Source organism: Indicator indicator, chromosome 1, assembly GCF_027791375.1.
Source record: "Indicator indicator isolate 239-I01 chromosome 1, UM_Iind_1.1, whole genome shotgun sequence".
NCBI classification, from domain to species: Eukaryota; Metazoa; Chordata; class Aves; order Piciformes; family Indicatoridae; genus Indicator; species Indicator indicator.
Genome location: NC_072010.1, coordinates 83,059,924 through 83,076,605, shown reverse-complemented (window position 1 = coordinate 83,076,605; position 16,682 = coordinate 83,059,924). Strand labels below are relative to the sequence as shown.

Here is a 16,682-nt window from a genome sequence, read left to right as displayed (position 1 = left end):
AATATTCTTATAACAGTTGTATGGTGTTATGAGTATACAGGGTGGGGGAGTTGGGTAATATGCTATGTGTATATTTTTGGTCTTCTTCCTAAGACAATTTGGGATGTTTAGAATGTGGGCACCTTCTTCTTTTAGGAATGTTTAGAATGTGTGAAGTTTCCAATTTTGAGAAAGTTTTTTTAACAAGGAAAGTATGAAGTTAGAATTTCGGTCATAGGGATTTTATTGCAGGGAGGTGGGGAAATAATTATTTTTTCTGCTATAGAAAAAGTCTCCTGAAAAGTCTGGGTCAGGGCAATCCCAAGCACTGATATAGGCTGGGAAGTGACTGGCTGGAGAGCAGCCCTGAAGAAAAGGACTTGGGGGTGCTGGTGGATGAGAAGCTCAACATGAACCACCAGTGTGCACTTGCAGCCCAGAAAGCAAATCATATCCTGGAGCGCATCAAGAGAAGTATGGCCAGCAGGTCAAGGGAGGTGATTCTCCCCCTCTACTCTGCTCTGGTGAGACCCCACCTGGAGTACTGCATCCAGTTCTGGAGCCCCTGTTACAGGAAAGATCTGGAACATGTCCAGAGAAGGGCCACCAGGATGATCAGAGGGCTGAAGCAGCTCTCCTATGAGGACAGACTGAAAGAGTTGGGGCTGTTCAGTCTGGAGAAGAGAAGGCTCTGAGGTGACCTTATTGTGGCCTTCCAATATCTGAAGGGGGCCTACAAGAAAGCTGGGGAGGGACTTTTTAGGGTGTCAGGTAATGATAAGACTAGGGAGAATGGAGCAAAAATAGAAATGGGTAGATTCATATTGGTTGTTAGGAAGAAGTTCTTCACCATGAGGGTGGTGAGACACTGGAACAGGTTGCCCAGGGAGGTGGTAGAAGCCTCACCCCTGGAGGTGTTTAAGGCCAGGCTGGATGTGGCTCTGAGCAACCTGATCTAGTGTGAGGTGTCCCTGCCCATGGCAGGGGGGGATGGAACTAGATAATGCTTGAGGTCCTCCCTTCCAACCCTAACAATTCTGTGATTCCCTGAAGATTTAGTAGGGAAATTCTGGAAAGCTAGTGTCGTTGTGGCTAGTATGGGGTTTTAGCATTATTGTGATTACCATGTTTATTTTAGAACTTTTTACAAATTCATATTTCTTGTTTGCTTGTGGGCATTTCCAGTCCTTGTACTTTGCACATTCATTTTTCTTGCTTACTTGGGGCCATTTTCAGTCCTTGCATGTGCATGTGTGTGTGCTTGAAATGTCTTGCTAAGTTACCTTGACAAGGATTTGATCAAAATGCTTTACACTAAGTAAAGGAATTGCTTTGTTTGACAGAGTTAGGTGAGTATTACTGTATGTATGGCGGCTCTCAAAGTATATCACAGGAAAGTTCACAGAGCAGAGACTGATCCCATTGCTCTTATCAGGGTTCACACTGATGCACAGTTCAAAGGGCATGTAGTTTGGTTGCTGACTAGCAAAAAAAATCATGTGCTGTTTGATGTTTGTTTCCTACAATAGCCCAAGCAAGTGCAGCCTCTCTTGAAAGATACATTTGAGTCCCTTGCCTTGCTCTCAGAAACCCTGCCTGAGCTGCTGCCCAACAGCCCATGATAGTTCTATATGAAATAAGTCTCCTGAAAACTAGAGCATCAGTAATTGACATGACCACAGTAATCTCAACTCTAGTTGTATGCTGTCTAGATAAAAAAATTCATTTTAATATTTCACTACAAAGCTTTAGGGTGTGATGTCTTGGTTGTGCCTGTAACAAACAGGAAAAATGTCTTTCTGTAGTCCTTTGAACTGTGACTCTATCACCATAAATCTACTTTATGCCTGTAAGACTCCAGACCTGTTAAAAAGAAGAGCCTGCACTTCCCAGGTTTTTCTAGAAAGCCACAAACATTTTTCTCAACAGACTGTGATGCTAACATCTGGGCTGAACATAAACATTTTCAGATAGCTAGTGATAGTTCTGTATTTCAGTATTGCCTTTTGGAGCATAGCTAGAAGATGCAAGGCAACTTGCACTGTCCAGGCTTTACTCCTTGATGCAGCTCCCGAAGGCATTGCACAGAGGTACTGCTGGAAGCATGTTACTCTCAGAGCATCACCACTGGTTAAACTTGACTGTTAAATGTGGTAGATCACATAAAGTCAAACTTATCATTGATTACAATTTCTGTAATCCAAACACCAAGCACATTTCCCACCCCAGAAAGTCAACTGTTGCAGTTATTAGAAATAAATTTTAGGAAATTAAAAAAATCTGTCTTGGCAAGGGCTGTCTGACATCCTTTTGGAAATTGTGCTTCACTGTTTTTCCTTGGTGTTGTGTTCATGAATGAAAATTAACGTTCCCTAGTCCTCTAAGAACACTGATGGTAAACTTTCTAGATATTAAAAATAAACAGCTAGGGATTGCATGGTGGTGAGAGCGCCTCAACCATTATGAAACATAGAGTATCACATAGTGACCTTAAACCAAAAAATCTGGATCAAAAACCATGACACAAAATCGTTAATAAGCTGTAGAAGGGAAATTATATCATTGAAGCTTGTCTTTTACCTGTTGTAACAGTGTGAGAGCTGAAATCCCCCTCCCACACTGACAATGACCAGGCTAGCTCAGTCTGGAGGCAAATGAAAGCTGTATTTACAAGCAAATCTACAATCTATGATGAAAAGCAATTAATATGTACAAATATACACTATTCACAACATGTACAAATCTGTACAATCAACAGAAAAGCAAAACCAAGCTCTCTTTGCTTCCCCCAAGGGGCCTTCCCCAAGGGGCCTCTCCCCAGCCAGAAGGAATCCCCTCAGACCCCCCCTGGCAGAAGGCAGAGAGTCAAGAAGCAGAGAGGCTGTTAGACTTAGCTTGTCAAGGTCAGTGTGTTATCTTCAGCCAGAAAAGAAGAAGCAGGCAGACAGAAGCCCAGAAAGCTGAGACTGCCCAAGTCCCCAACCTTGTTTTGAGTAGAGATTCTTAAACATTTCTCTCTCTCCAATGGAAGTGTTTAGAATAATCATTATTTTGCTTTCTTACACCAATGGTGATTTATTTACATTCTTTCTCTGCTTGAACTTTGTGAAGAAAAATTAAAAAGACAGTCTTAAAACCATCACACCTGTATTTAAATAGGTTTTCTCCCCTCCTTTTATGTTGTCAGTTCGATGTGAGTCTGCAATGAACCAAAGAAGACATGAAGAGACAGAGAATCCTATCTCTTCTCATCTATTTATTTCATATAGGTGCTACAGTTTGGGGTAGGTTTTTAGCTCTATTGTTTATGAGAAATAGCAAGATAATTGTTACAAATTTTTTAATGGGGGTAGGGTTGGGAAATGAATTAATTCTAAAACTATTTATTAATGGTAAAGAATCAATTTGAGATATCCTAAAACAGTTAGCAAAAGATGACTGGAAGATGGCTGAATCAATGGCCATGGGCCATCAAGCACTCAAATTGTTGCCTGCCAATGTTTCTGTCCCATGGCTCTGCTGGTGGCATGCCTTGTGTGACCTTTCAGCAGCAGTGGTTCTCAGTTCATGCTGAAATCAGATGCTACCACTTGTGGGAATTAATTTTGAGGAATCCATACCCTAATTACCCTGGGGGGCAGGGACAGAGCTGCCTGACACTAGGTGGGGAGGCAGCTGTTTTAAAGCATTCTGTCTGCGCTTGTGATGGTGCAATAATAACCCTGTGAAGGTTACTGGTAACCTGGGTCACTGCAACATGACACTATGAACATTGGAGCAAGTAGCAAGCTGCAGCTCAGAAGGGTTTGAGGTTTAAGTCGTGCTGTTGGAAATGCATTTGAAGCTCAGGTGGGGTGTGCTGGTTGGGATCTGTAGGTGATTATAAGTTCGATGACCAGAGCTGTGTGTTTCAATATTGATCAAACTGAATGAAGACTTGTGCTGTCCCTGAAACTCATGATACAGAAAAGTCCTGCAAGAGCTGTTGGTGCTCTTGGTAGGAATGTCCTGCCTGCCAGAGCAGTTTTGTGTCAGGACTAGATTTGATTTCTTCATCTGTATTCATGTGCTTTAGGTTTTACAGAGCAGAAAACAATAGTGGGGCAGTTTTCCAAGGATTGCATCCTTCCTTGCTCTTTCCCACCTGGACGTGATGAAGTAATTCATTGGGAGACAGGGAAGAAATATGTGCACAGCTACTACAATCAGAGTGATCATCTGGAACAGCAAGACCTGGATTACAAAAACAGAACACATCTTTTCCACCAGAACATTCATAATGGAAATGCCTCCTTGAAACTTAGTAACCTAACTGTGACTGATGAGGGCCTTTATAAATGCTACGTGGGAACACTGGAAGCTAAAAGACAAGTGGAAGTCATGCTGCGTGTAAGAGGTCAGTACAACAGCTAAAGTGCTTGGATCATGACAGTGAAAATGGGATTATACAATCAGATTTTCCGGTCCTATTTCTTGCAGGGAATCAATATCCTCCAACTCCACAGAGCACCTTTTGATCCTGATGATGCAATCAATCAATTAATTTTCTCTCATGAAATGTTGGAGCATGAGCTGAGAAATGACAATGCAGCACTTAATCTCACAACCTATTGTAATGTGGTTTCTAAGGGGCATTTAGGTGGTACATTTGAGTTTTAAAGCATTTTGTAGCTGCTTGGAATAGTGCACACCCTGGTAATGACAGTAAATGCTGCTATGAAGAGAGGAGGAGACTGAGGAGAGAGACCTCATTGCTCTCTACAACTCCTTGAAGGGAGGTTAGAGTGAGGTGGGGGGGGTTGATCTCCCTAATATCAGGTGATAGAACGCCCCTGAAGGGGTGTTGAAACTAGATGATCTTTAAGGTCCCTTCCAAACCATTCTATGATTCTATGATTATGCCAGGTGATATTAGGTTGGAGATTAGGAAAAATTTATTTTCTACAAGAGTGGTCAGGCATTGGAGCAGTCTGCCCAGGAGGTGATGGATTCACTGCCCCTGGAGGTGTTCAACAAACGTGTGGACATGGCACTTTGGGACATGGTTTAATGGTGGTCTTAGGTTGATGGTTGGACTCGATGATCTTAGAGTCTTTTCCAACCAAAGCAATTCTATGGTTCTGTGCTTTCGTTGGAAATCAAACAGAGATTAAATTTTGCTCTCAGTTCTGTTTATTGTACCCACTGTTATTTCAGAAGAGAACCACTTCAAGTTAAAAAGGATTTCCAAAGTAGTAGGATTAATTTCTTTTTGTTTTCTTTTTAATCTAGTTTCCTCTTTTTATGCACTGGAATACCAAAAGCTAGACACAGGAAGAATGCTGATGTGCCGTGCCTTCCTCACGTACCCCGAACCGCATATATCTTGGCTGCGAGGCAATACATCCATCCAAGAAACACAGCAGGAGAAAAGCAGCAATGGAGTCCTCTATTCTCTTAGAAGTGACCAGAATATTACAAACACAGCTGATCCATACTATTGTCATATCCATCTCCCCTATGAAAACTGGACTGCTGAGTGGAGGATGAAAGGTAGGAATGAGAGGAAGGGTCTTCCTTTGTGGTTACTGAACATCACAGATGTTTTCAGGGCCAAATTAAATACAGGATTTCTGCAGGGGGGGACAGCCATGGAAATGGGATCATAGAATTACAGAATTGTCTGGTTGGAAAAGACCTTGATATCATTGAGTCCAACCATAGCCTAGCATCTCCCTGTACATAGCTGTTAGACCACATGCCTAAGCTCCTCATCCAGATGTCTTTTAAGCATTTCCAAGAATGGCGACTCCACTAGGGAGGTCCCTGGGCAGCGAGTTCCAAGGCCTGACCACTCTTGCAGGAAAGAAATTCTTCTTAATATCCAACCTAAACCTCCCCTGGCACAATTTCAGACCATTTGTTGTTCTGTCACTTGATACTAGGGAGAAGAGACCAACTCCCTCCCCTTCCCCCATGTCTGAATAAGCTCCACAGTATTTTCCAAAAAAACCTGAAGAGATGTCTTCATTTTTCTCTTTTCAGACCAGCTGTCTGTCGTAGAAGGAAGCAGCACTGCAATTCCTTGTGACTACAGCAACACCACAGCAGACACTGAAGGTTTCAGTGTTGTCTGGAAATTACACAGAGGTGCAGAGATTTTAGACCTGGCTGCCTTCAATGGGACACCTCACTCATTCCAGACTCGAGCGCAGGTGAACCAAAGCAACTTTTCACTGATGCTGCGTGATCTTACTGCCCAGGACAGTGGAGAATATGTGTGCAATATTTCAACAACTCAATACACAAAGCTCACTGTGAGAACTTTACAAGTTGGTAGGTTGCTGCTCTTACTCGTTTTATCTGTCATCCATTATCTGCCCCTGTGGGAACAGGCTGGAAGAGTTGAGGTTCACTGAATCACAGAATTGTCTGGGTTGGAAGGGACCTCAAGGATTATCTAGTTCCAAACCCCCTGCTGTGGGCAGGGACACTTTCCACTAGATCAGGTTGCCCAGAACCACATCCAGCCTGACCTTGAATGCCTTCAAGGAAGGGAACATCCATAATCTCCCTAGGCAAGCTTTCAAAAATCCTCTTCTCCAGACTGAACAGCCCCAATTCTCTCACTCTGTCCTCATAGGAGAGGTGCTTCAGCCCTCTGATCATCCTCATGGCCCTTCTCTGGGCACAATCCAGCACTTCCAGATCCTTCTTGTAATGGGGGCTCCAGAACTGGACACAGTACTCCAGGTGAGGTCTCACCAGAGCGCAGTAGAGAGGGAGAATCACCTCCCTCGACCTGCTGGCTATGCTTCTCTTGATGTAGCTCAGGATGTGATTTGGTTTCTGGGCTGCAAGTGTACACTGGTGGCTCCTGTTGAGCTTCTCATCCACCAGCACCCCCAAGTCCTTTTCTTCTTCTGCTCTCAAGCCAGTCACTGCTCAGCCTATATTGGTGCCTGGGATTGCCCCAGCCCAGGTTGTTCAGACTGGAGAAGAGACTTTAGAGCAGCCTTCCAATACCTGAATTTGGCTGCAGGAGAGCTGGGAAGGTGAATTCCAACCCAAACCATTCTATGATCCTATGAGTTTGGAGGATGGGGTATGCAGAGCCAAGAAGCCTGTCAGTAACCTGTAAAAAATTATCTTGTGTAATTAGTACAGGTGGATAATAGAGATATTTTATTATTGCTGTCCCTGGGGAAAAATGTTAATTAAGATTTATTTATTTAAATATTTGAGAATTCTTTTATTCAGTTTGTTGTGACAAAGATCTCAAAATTGATGGCTGCTCTGAGTTGCTACTGACAGTTCTCAGAGAAACTCTCAGAAGCATGTCCCAAATGCTCTGCTAATAGCAAATATAGTCTCTAAACTTAGCAAGGAGATGAAGAGAAGACAAAGATTCACAGATTAATAGAATGCTTTGTGTTGGAAGAGACTTTGAAGATAATGTAGTTCCAAACCCCCTGCCATGGGCAGGGACACCTCCCACTAGACCAGGTTGCTCAAGGCCTCTTCCAACCTGGCCTTGAACACCTCCAGGGAGGGGGCATCAACAATGTTCCTGGGCAACCTGTTCCAATGTCTCACCATCTTCACTGTCAATAATTTCTTCCTCATATCCAATCTAAATCTCCCCTCTTCCAGCTTCAATCCATTCCCTCTTGTCCTATCACTACAAGCCCTTGTAAAAAGTCCCTCTCCAGCTTTCTCGTAGACATATTTACCATACTGGATATATTTTAAAATGAAATTGGTATTAAGAAGTCTTCAAACCATGTTCTGTGAGCATACATGGAGTTTTGTATCAGCACAATCAAGTAAAATAATCTGCTTTCAGTTCACACTAAAGTCATCATAAGAACATAGATCTGTTGGAGAGAGTCAAGAGGAGGGCCACAAAGATTATCCAAGGGCTGGAGCACCTCTGCTATGAGCACAGGATGAGGGAGCTGGGGTTGTTGAGCCTGGAGAAGAGAAGACTCTGTGGGGATCTTATATAGCTGCCTTCCATTACCAGCAGGGAACCTACAGGACAGCTGGAGTGGGACTTTTCATAAGGGTGTCTAGCAGTAGGACAAGAGGGAACAGTTATAAGATGGAGAGTAGGTTTAGACTTAGGATCTTAGGAAGAATTTCTTCAGTATGAGGGTAGTGAGGCACTGGAACAGGTTGCCCAGAGAGCTTGTTGATGTCCCCTCCCTGGAGGTGCTCAAGGCCAGGTTGGATGAGGCCTTGACCAACCTGGTCTAGTGGAAGTTGTTCCAGCCCCTGGCAGGGAGATTGGCATAGATGATCTCTAGGATCCCTTTCAATCTAATGTATGATGATGATTGAAATCATTAATGTCTCTTTTAAAGGTTTCATAGTATGGGTCAAGTAACTTGAATATTGTTCTATTAGTAACATTAAAAAGAAACTGAGATCATGTCCCTTATTCACAGATTTTTAGATTATAATTAAAAAAAAAAAATAGGTTTGATGTAATTATTGAACAATAGTGAACATTAATTTGTGATATCAAGCACTTCCGTTAAACTTTTTGGAGTTTGTATTTTGAAGGGTACTCAAACAACAGGATGGATATTGAGATAAGAGTGGTCATCCCGATTGCCTTGCTGCTGCTCTGCGCTGCTGGTGGTCTAGTCTGGTACAAGGTATGTACAGTCACTAAGGAATTAATTTTTAAAGGTATTGTTAGACTTAAATTCAGGTCTTGAATGTCTGACTACAACGTAAGTTTGATTTTCATAAATTAAAGCATACAAAAAAAGACTGAAGATGTAGGATGATAAATCTCAGAATAAATAAATTGTCCTCATTCTTGCTTTATTTCTATGTCCAGAAGGCCTTCATTGGTGCATCTATGCAATAGTCTTTTGGTTGTAAGAACGTTAACTTAGAATCACAGAATTGTTTCAGTTGGAAGAGACATGTAAGATTCTCTAGTCCAACCCAGCACCACCATGGCCAGTAAACCATGTCCCAAAGTGTCATGTCCACGTTTCTTTTAAACACCTCCAGGGACAGTCTCTCCACCACCTCCCTGAGCAGCCTGTTCCCATGCCTCACCAGTCTTGCAGAAAATAAATTGTTTCTCATGTAAAATCTAAACCTCCCCTGGCACAATTTCAGGCTGTTTCCTCTCATTCTATCACATGATACTAAGAAGAAGATATTAGCTCCCACATCACTTAACCTTCCTTTCAGTAGACAGCAATGAGGTCTTCCCTCAGCCTGTTTTTCTTCAGACTGAACAACCCCAGTTCCCTCAGCTGCTCCTCACCAGACCTGTTCACCACACCCTTTACTAGCATTATTGCCCTTCTTTGGACATGCTCCAGCAACTCAATATCTTGCCAAGATGCTGTCCTGTGCTCTATAAAAAAATAAAAAAAGTTGGTTACCCTTTACAAATTCTTTCTGATAACTCACTTTAAAAGCCAACCAATTTTCTCTCTCAAAAAGACCCAATCACAAACCAAAACATGAAGTCTCTCAAAGCATGTACCTAGTGTTCTTTAAGGCCCAAATGACTATTTCAGTTAAATCCAACATCAAAGCTCACTGAAACTTCAGCGTGAGAAGTGTGAGCGCTCAGCTTCAGCTGTGTTGCATGGTGGAGCAGATGGAAGAACCAAGAATGTTTCCTGCACTGTTGTGTGAAGGTTTATTTCCCTCAGCTATTGTTAAAAGGGAAAATACTGACTTTATAGTGAAGCTATTTTGCTCTGTCCCCACTAGACAATTAATTTTACACTTCAGTAATTCTTATAAACGTTTTTGTTTTGACTAGAAAAGTAGAAGAAACCTCCTTGAAAACTCTACTGAAATGACTGAAGTGTCTCAACCACTTTCCTCATCAAGTTATAACAACATGGAAATGTGTGACGTGTGATAGATTCTATGGTCCTGCTCTGGCAGGGGGGTTGGACTCGATGATGTTCAGATGTCCTTTCCAACCCCTAACATCCTGTGATCCTCTGTGATGCTGTGTGAATTTTCCGAGCCATAGTAACAAAAACCCTGAAGTGATGAGGAAAAAAAAGGTAAATCAATTGATGTCTGTGAGGAACATGGGTGTATTAAAGGCACGGTGAGAAATTCTGTACAGAAGACTGAGGTTTGAGAGATTCTTTTATTTTTTTAGTATGGGAGAAAGAGAGGGATTACTGTTTTCCACTTCATGTAGTATTTTGTTTTTAGGCAAAGACAATTTCCCTGTTTGAAAGTGGAAAAGGCCTAAGAGAACACCTTATTTCTGAACCACAGCCAGTCCAGATGGGACATGTCCCTCCACAGCATCTCCTATGTTTCTCCTGCAGCTGGTGAGCAAAAGTAAATTGTCTGGTAGCAGTGGAAGCTTCTAAACCGACTGACGGTGTGAAGAAGTTCACTTTCTGCTCTCCTACAAAACTCATATGGACTCTGACTGGCAAGACAGATGGAAGCTGGGTTATCCAAGCTGTCCTGCACAGGTTTAATTTGTGCTGCTTGAAGAATCTGCACCTAATACATGAAAGTCTGAAGTGTTACTGGAGTTACCCTTGTTTTTGATTTTGTGAAATGATCTGCCAGTTGGGATTTATTCTAACATAATGAAGTGGGCTGTTGGCAAGACTTAATCTTTTATTGATCCCTGGCAAATAGAAACCCAGAAATGAATGGAAAACACTGTACACTGTCTTTGGGTTTTCACTTGATGTTTATTTCTCTGAGTGCTTTTTTTAAAATATTTTTTTTCATCAGTTGTGCCTGATTATATGAAGCATCTTCTCACATCTGTCAGCTTGGACCATACTTACTCCTCTTCATGAACCTGAAATGCAATTGGGATAGTATGCAGCTGTTAAAATGGAAGTGTTGAGGGTGGTTTAGGGTAAAGTCACAAACAAATGACAAAAAAGCTTTTTTCACTAATGCTTCTGCTTGCTGGTGTTACTGGTTTCTACCTGAAACAGACTAGCATAAATCTATCCAACCTTGCCTGTCTTCAGTTCATTGGATGACGTTAAAATATCTGGCCATCTGCCAGGGCAATCAGCCCTAGGCTGTATTACATATACAGAAATTTACACCATCAGAAGAAGAAAAAGGTGGAGTTTTTAAATATCTCTTGCAAAAAAATGAAAACAAACCAACAAACCCAATCACCAGTTCTGGAAACTTCTGGCTCCTGAGCACAGAGGTTCAATGACCATGTCAAGAGGACAGAATTAATTTTGCTGTCTTAAAGACTTACCTTAATGATAAAATAAAAGGTAGACTGAAACTAAAGATGTAGTAAGCAAGATTTTCTTCTAGCCCATGCTACTTCGATAGATGTAACAGATCTTCTTGCATACAGTGTATGAAACAGTCACATTTAGCCCATGTGGTACAGCCATACCTTTTTCATGCCAATGTCTCTTGACTTGCTCCTCAGCTTGTTAACCTGAGATTCAGCTATTTCAGCTCTTTCTTCAGCATCATCCAGATCATGTTGCTGCTTTCTGTACTTTGAAAGGTACAGATTGGCTTGAGCTTCCTGGTGAGAGAAAACAGTACAGCTCATTTCCTCCTGTCCATATGAAGCAAAGCTTTCCATTTCAAGTGGAATGAAAAGTGCTCAGCATGACTAGGTAACACTGGATGGGACCCATTTGCCTCCTGGAGAACCAGGATTGTTATTTTGCAGTTGACATTTCCAGTGCCACTCTCTGTGGTAAGTGAACTTGGAGGTTCTCAGCATGCCTCCTGAGGGACTAGGAGGAAAAAAGTCTTTCCTGCTACTGCCCTTCCCCACTTCCTGTGCAAATTGTACTGCAGTCTTAAGATAAAATTGAACACCTTTTCTTTAATCAACAGATTCATAGAATGGTTTAGGTTAGAAGAGGCCTTAAAGATCATCCATTTCCAACCCCCCTGCCACGGGCAGGATCACCTCCCACTAGACCAGGTTGCTCAAGGCCTCATCCAGCCTGGCCTTAAACACCTCCAGGGAGCGAGTATCTACAACCTCCCTGGGCAAGCTGTTCCAGTGTCACCCAGATATGCTACATGTTTTATTTTATATTATAAATATACTATAAAATAAAATTAAATATGTAGCATATTATACACACAAGGATTCTATGAATGTAAACACAAATCAATGTACAAAACGTGTGTTTGTACTAAAAGCTTCTATGGAGCAAAGATTGTGAGGTAAAGGACAAGAAATTTCTCAAAAGTCAAAAAGCCTGAATGGTTACTTACAGCTTCCTCTGCTTGGTGCTTGTAGCTCTTCACTTTCAATTGGAGTTTGTCAATCAGGTCCTGCATCCTGGCCAGATTCTTCTTATCTTCTTCTGACTGCATGGAAACATCATTAACTGGGTTGAGAGTGAAAAAGGCCTAAAGCACCTCCCACACTGAAATAGGTATGGCTGCCACAGGCAGCATTTTAGAAACATAGAGTTCAAAATGCAAACAAAACATACAGTGATCATCCTGTGTAGATGAGAAAGATGTCTGTGGGTTGATTGAAGATGTAAGTAAGCCTGGAGGCTGAAGACTAAAGGAGAGTGCCCTCCCATTCATATCAGTATATGTAAATATATATACATACACACACACACACTTCTATGTGCACACACTTTCAGAAGTATAAACACAGAAAAGAGTTCCTTGCTCACAGATGAGGAGCATGATGTCATTACAGAGTGTGTCTCTACAAAGATGGGCAGGAAGAACTGGGGTTGTTCAGCCAGGAGAAGAGACAGCTCCATGGAGATCTTAGAGCTGGATTTCAATATCTGAAGGGGACCTACAGGAAGGCTGGAGAGGGACTGTTTAGAAGGGCTTGTGGTGATATTACAAGGGACAACGGTTTGAAAGCAGAGCAGGGTAGATTTCAGTTGGGCATTAGGAGGAAGTTCTTCAAAATGAGAATGGTGAAATGCTGGAACAGGGTGCCTAGGGATGTGGTTGAGGCCCCATCCCTGGAGACAATCAAGATAAGACTTGATGTGGCCCTGGGCAGCCTGATCTAGCTGGGTTGGACAGGGCCTTGAGCAACCTGGTGTAGCGGGAGGTGCCACCATCCATGGAAGCAGGGTTGGAGTTAGATGATTTTTAAGGTCCCTTCCAACCCAAACCATTCTATGAGCATATGATTCTGTCTGTCTGTGCTGGAGCTGTGTATTCTGAGGAAACAACCTTCAGCCTCTTCTTACAAAACTGAGTGAAACAACAGGTAGGAAGCTACATAATCTCCTAAAGCAGATGGATGGGATTATCTTCTTAAGGAGGCTGTTGAAAGCAAAAGGATCAGTGCTCTGTGATGAAGAGCTTTGTTGAAAGGCAAGCAGCTGTTAGCATTCTGAGGCTTTAGACTCTCTCCCTGCTGCTTAGTAATAGGTAGCAGAGCCCTGGGACTGGGCAACCCTACACTGAGTGATGCTTTACAGCCAGCTGAATCCTTCTGGCTCTTTTTAGCAACATCAGCATAGCTGAGGGACAGCTGGGCCCTTTCTTCTCTCGCAGTGTGAGTAGGCATCTGAGCCTGCTCCATATTAATGCTGTGCTAAAACAGTCCAAATCCCAGCAACCAAGGCTTTCTAACATTATCCACAGTGAGTCAGGCAGGATGATGATAGCCTTGGGAAGATGTTCTTCCTAGCTCTAAAGCTTCCTATAATCATGGAATCATAGAATTATTTCAGTTGAAAGAGACCTTTAAGATCATCGAGTCCACCCTTCAGCCTGTCTTTTGGAATTCCAGTGTATAACAAGAGAAAACTAGATTTAATAAAATTTTAAAAATCAGTCCTCCTACTTTCAAACTCTTTTTCAATTTGAAGGGGTCATCTTTTGAAGTAAGAGTGGGTCTTCTCTGGAGACTTTCAAGACCCATCTGGATGTGTTCCTGTGTGACCTGTGCTAGATTCTATGGTCCTGCTCTGGCAGGGGGGTTGGACTCGATCTTTGGAGGTCCCTTCCAACCCCTAACATCCTGTGATCCTGTAAACACAACTGAGAGCAAAATTTACTCTGTGTTTGATTTCAGAAGAAAGCATAGAATCATAGAATTGTTTTGCTTGGAAAAGACCTCCAAGATCATTGAGTCTAACCATCAGCCTAACACTACCGTGGCCATTAAACCATGACTTCAAGTGCCATGCCCACACATTTCTTGAACACCTCCAGGGGCAGTGACTCCACCACCTCCCTGGGCAGCCTGTTCCAATGCCTGACCACTCTTGCAGGAAAGTAATTTTTCCTAATCTCCAACCTAAACCTCCTCTGGCACAATTTCAAGCTATTTCCTCTCATTGTATCACCTGACAATAGGGAGAGGAGACCAATCCCCACCTCACTTGAACCTCCTTTCACAGAGCTGTAGAGAGCAATGAGGTCTCCTCTCAGCCTTCTCTTCTCCAGACTGAACAATCCAGAAAGAATCAGAAAGCTCTGGGAAATGCCATCCTTCATCCTCCACTGAAGCACTGAGGCACCTGAAGATGTTGTTTGGGGGAATCCATTTCTCCCCAGTGACCTGCTGGTTGCCACAGCCCTCACCATACCTGGTAAGTCAGCTCTTTGATGCGTCTCTCAAACTTGCGCGCTCCTTTCTGGGCATCCGTATTGCGACGCAGTTCAGTCTCAAGTTCGTTCTCCAGCTCACGAACCTTCAAGAACCCAGGAGAAACCCCTTCATGTCATTAAGCTATGCAGATAATTTGGTTCACAGCTCAAGACATGCTCACTTTCTCAGCACCTCCATAAAGCTGAATTTCAGGAGCCAATCAAAATGTCACCTTTCCATTCTGCCTTTTTCAAGCTGCACTCGCAGTCAAAGCTGCAGACATATGTGAAGGCCAAAAAAAAAAAAAAGTTCAACTGAAGCAAGCTTTGGAGAAGCTTTTTGCTGGTTTTAGTTGTTTTTCTTAAATTTAATGTTGTTTTTTGTTTTAAATCAAGGGCTTTGTCATCTGCTGTGGCTACAACAGATCGTTGTAGCTGGATGATGAAGGGGAAGCATGCCTCCAAGAACTGCATTTTGTGAAACAGAGGAAAGCATTCACTCTATCCCTTATTGACCTCCATGAATTTGACAGGCAGCCTTTAGGCACCTACCTGTTCCCAGTTCTGTAAGCAGGAGAGAGCGAGCCAAAGTTGGATCATAAACTTACCCTGGATTCCAGTTTCTGGATCTGCTTCTTGCCACCTTTCAGGGCGATTTGTTCTGCTTCATCCAGTCGTTTCTGGAGGTCTTTGATGGTTTGCTCCATGTTCTTCTTCATTCTCTCTAAGTGAGCACTAGTATCCTGCTCCTTTTTAAGCTCCTCAGCCATCATTGCTGCCTGAAAAACAACCACATTTTTCAGCAGCTCTCTTGTGATACTGGGTTACTGTGGAATGATGGAAGATCTATCTATTGGAACTACCCCCTCTTTGGATCACTCGCTGTACCCACAGCTTGAGAGAATACCTTGCGTGCTCATACCTTGCCTTGACACAGAAAGCCCAGGGACAGAATAGCCTTGGAGGAATTGTTTTCTTCCCTCTGACTGAAGATTCCCCACAGATCAGGACCTGGACTATACCATGTCTCATTCATAACACCCACAAGTAAGCCTCTGCCATGCACTGCAGGTATTTTACACAGAGCTTACTCACAATTTAATCTTGGTGTGTGGAGCTCTGGAAGGGTAGAATAGAAGGCTCCAGGGAGACCCTAAAGCAGCCTTCCAGTAACCAAAGGGGGCTACAGGAAAGATGGGGAGGGACTTTTTACAAGGGCTTGTAGTGATAGGATGAGAGGGAATGGCTTTGAGCTGGAAGAGGGGAGATTTAGACAAATTCTTGACAGTGAGGGTGGTGAGACACTGGAACAGGTTGCCCAGAGAGGTTGTGAATGTTCCCTCCCTGGAGGGAGGAAATTTGTTCAAGGCCAGATTTGATGGGGCCTTGAGCAACTTGGTCTAGTGGAAGGTGTCCTTGCCCATGGCAGGGGGGGTTGGAACTAGATAATCTTTAAGGTCCTGTCCAACCCAAACCATTCTATGAATCTAAAAATCCTAGCAGACAAATTTCCCTTCACAGTCATAGCCAAGAACTGCCTCTAGCAGCTTCTGCAGTCTGGTCCCAGCGTCCTTGGCCAGAAAGCTCAGTCTGAACATATTCCATTGGTCCCTGGCTTTTCTGTGAGACACATAAGGAGGGTACCAATTAACCCAGTCCTTCTCTGATGTTTGTGCCTGCCACCAGGAGCCATCCACAGATGTTGTACCCTTCTCTGCACAGCTTTCAATAGGCATCGATCACTGCACCCAGGCTGGAGCTGAATGAAGGACAATCAGCATGTTAGAGTCACAGAATCAGAGAATTGTTTTGGTTGAGAAAGACCTCTATGAGCATCAAGCCCAACCACTGACTGAACACCACCATGGCCATTAAACCATATCCCAGTGTGGTGGAAAATTTTAAAGGTACAGCCTAGAACTACCACATCCAGAGTGTCACATCTACTGATTTTTTTTAACATCTCCAGGGACAGTGACTCCACCACCTCCATGGGCAGCCTCTTCCAATGCCTGGCCACTCTTGCAGCAAAGAAAATTTTCCTAGTATCCAAACTAAACCTCCCTTGGTGGAATTCCAGGCCATTTCCTCTCATTCTATTACCTGATTCTAGGAAGAAAAGACCAACCCCCACCTTACTCCAACCTCATTTCAGGGAGTTGTAGAAAGCA

At 43.0% G+C, this 16,682-nt stretch overlaps 2 protein-coding genes across 2 annotated transcripts in view; one reads left to right on the top strand and one right to left on the bottom strand.

Annotated features, from left to right (window-relative positions):
- The first annotated feature begins 3,199 nt into the window (after nt 1-3,199).
- On the top strand, nt 3,200-9,862 carry HHLA2 (HERV-H LTR-associating 2). The gene is made up of 6 exons (XM_054385370.1): nt 3,200-3,263; nt 4,055-4,375; nt 5,251-5,511; nt 6,004-6,294; nt 8,527-8,621; nt 9,761-9,862. Exons 1-6 carry the CDS (start codon nt 3,200-3,202, stop codon nt 9,860-9,862), a joined length of 1,134 nt encoding a protein of 377 aa, XP_054241345.1.
- Nucleotides 9,863-10,765: 903 nt separating this feature from the next.
- MYH15 (myosin heavy chain 15) overlaps nt 10,766-16,682 on the bottom strand; it is a 66,420-nt gene continuing 60,503 nt past the window's right edge. Inside the window, exons 38-42 of the mRNA XM_054400027.1 lie at nt 15,120-15,290; nt 14,511-14,615; nt 12,202-12,297; nt 11,354-11,491; nt 10,766-10,783 (exon numbers count right to left, since the gene is read on the bottom strand). Coding sequence (XP_054256002.1) covers nt 10,766-10,783; nt 11,354-11,491; nt 12,202-12,297; nt 14,511-14,615; nt 15,120-15,290 — 528 coding nt within the window. The remainder of the gene's footprint in view (nt 10,784-11,353; nt 11,492-12,201; nt 12,298-14,510; nt 14,616-15,119; nt 15,291-16,682) is intronic.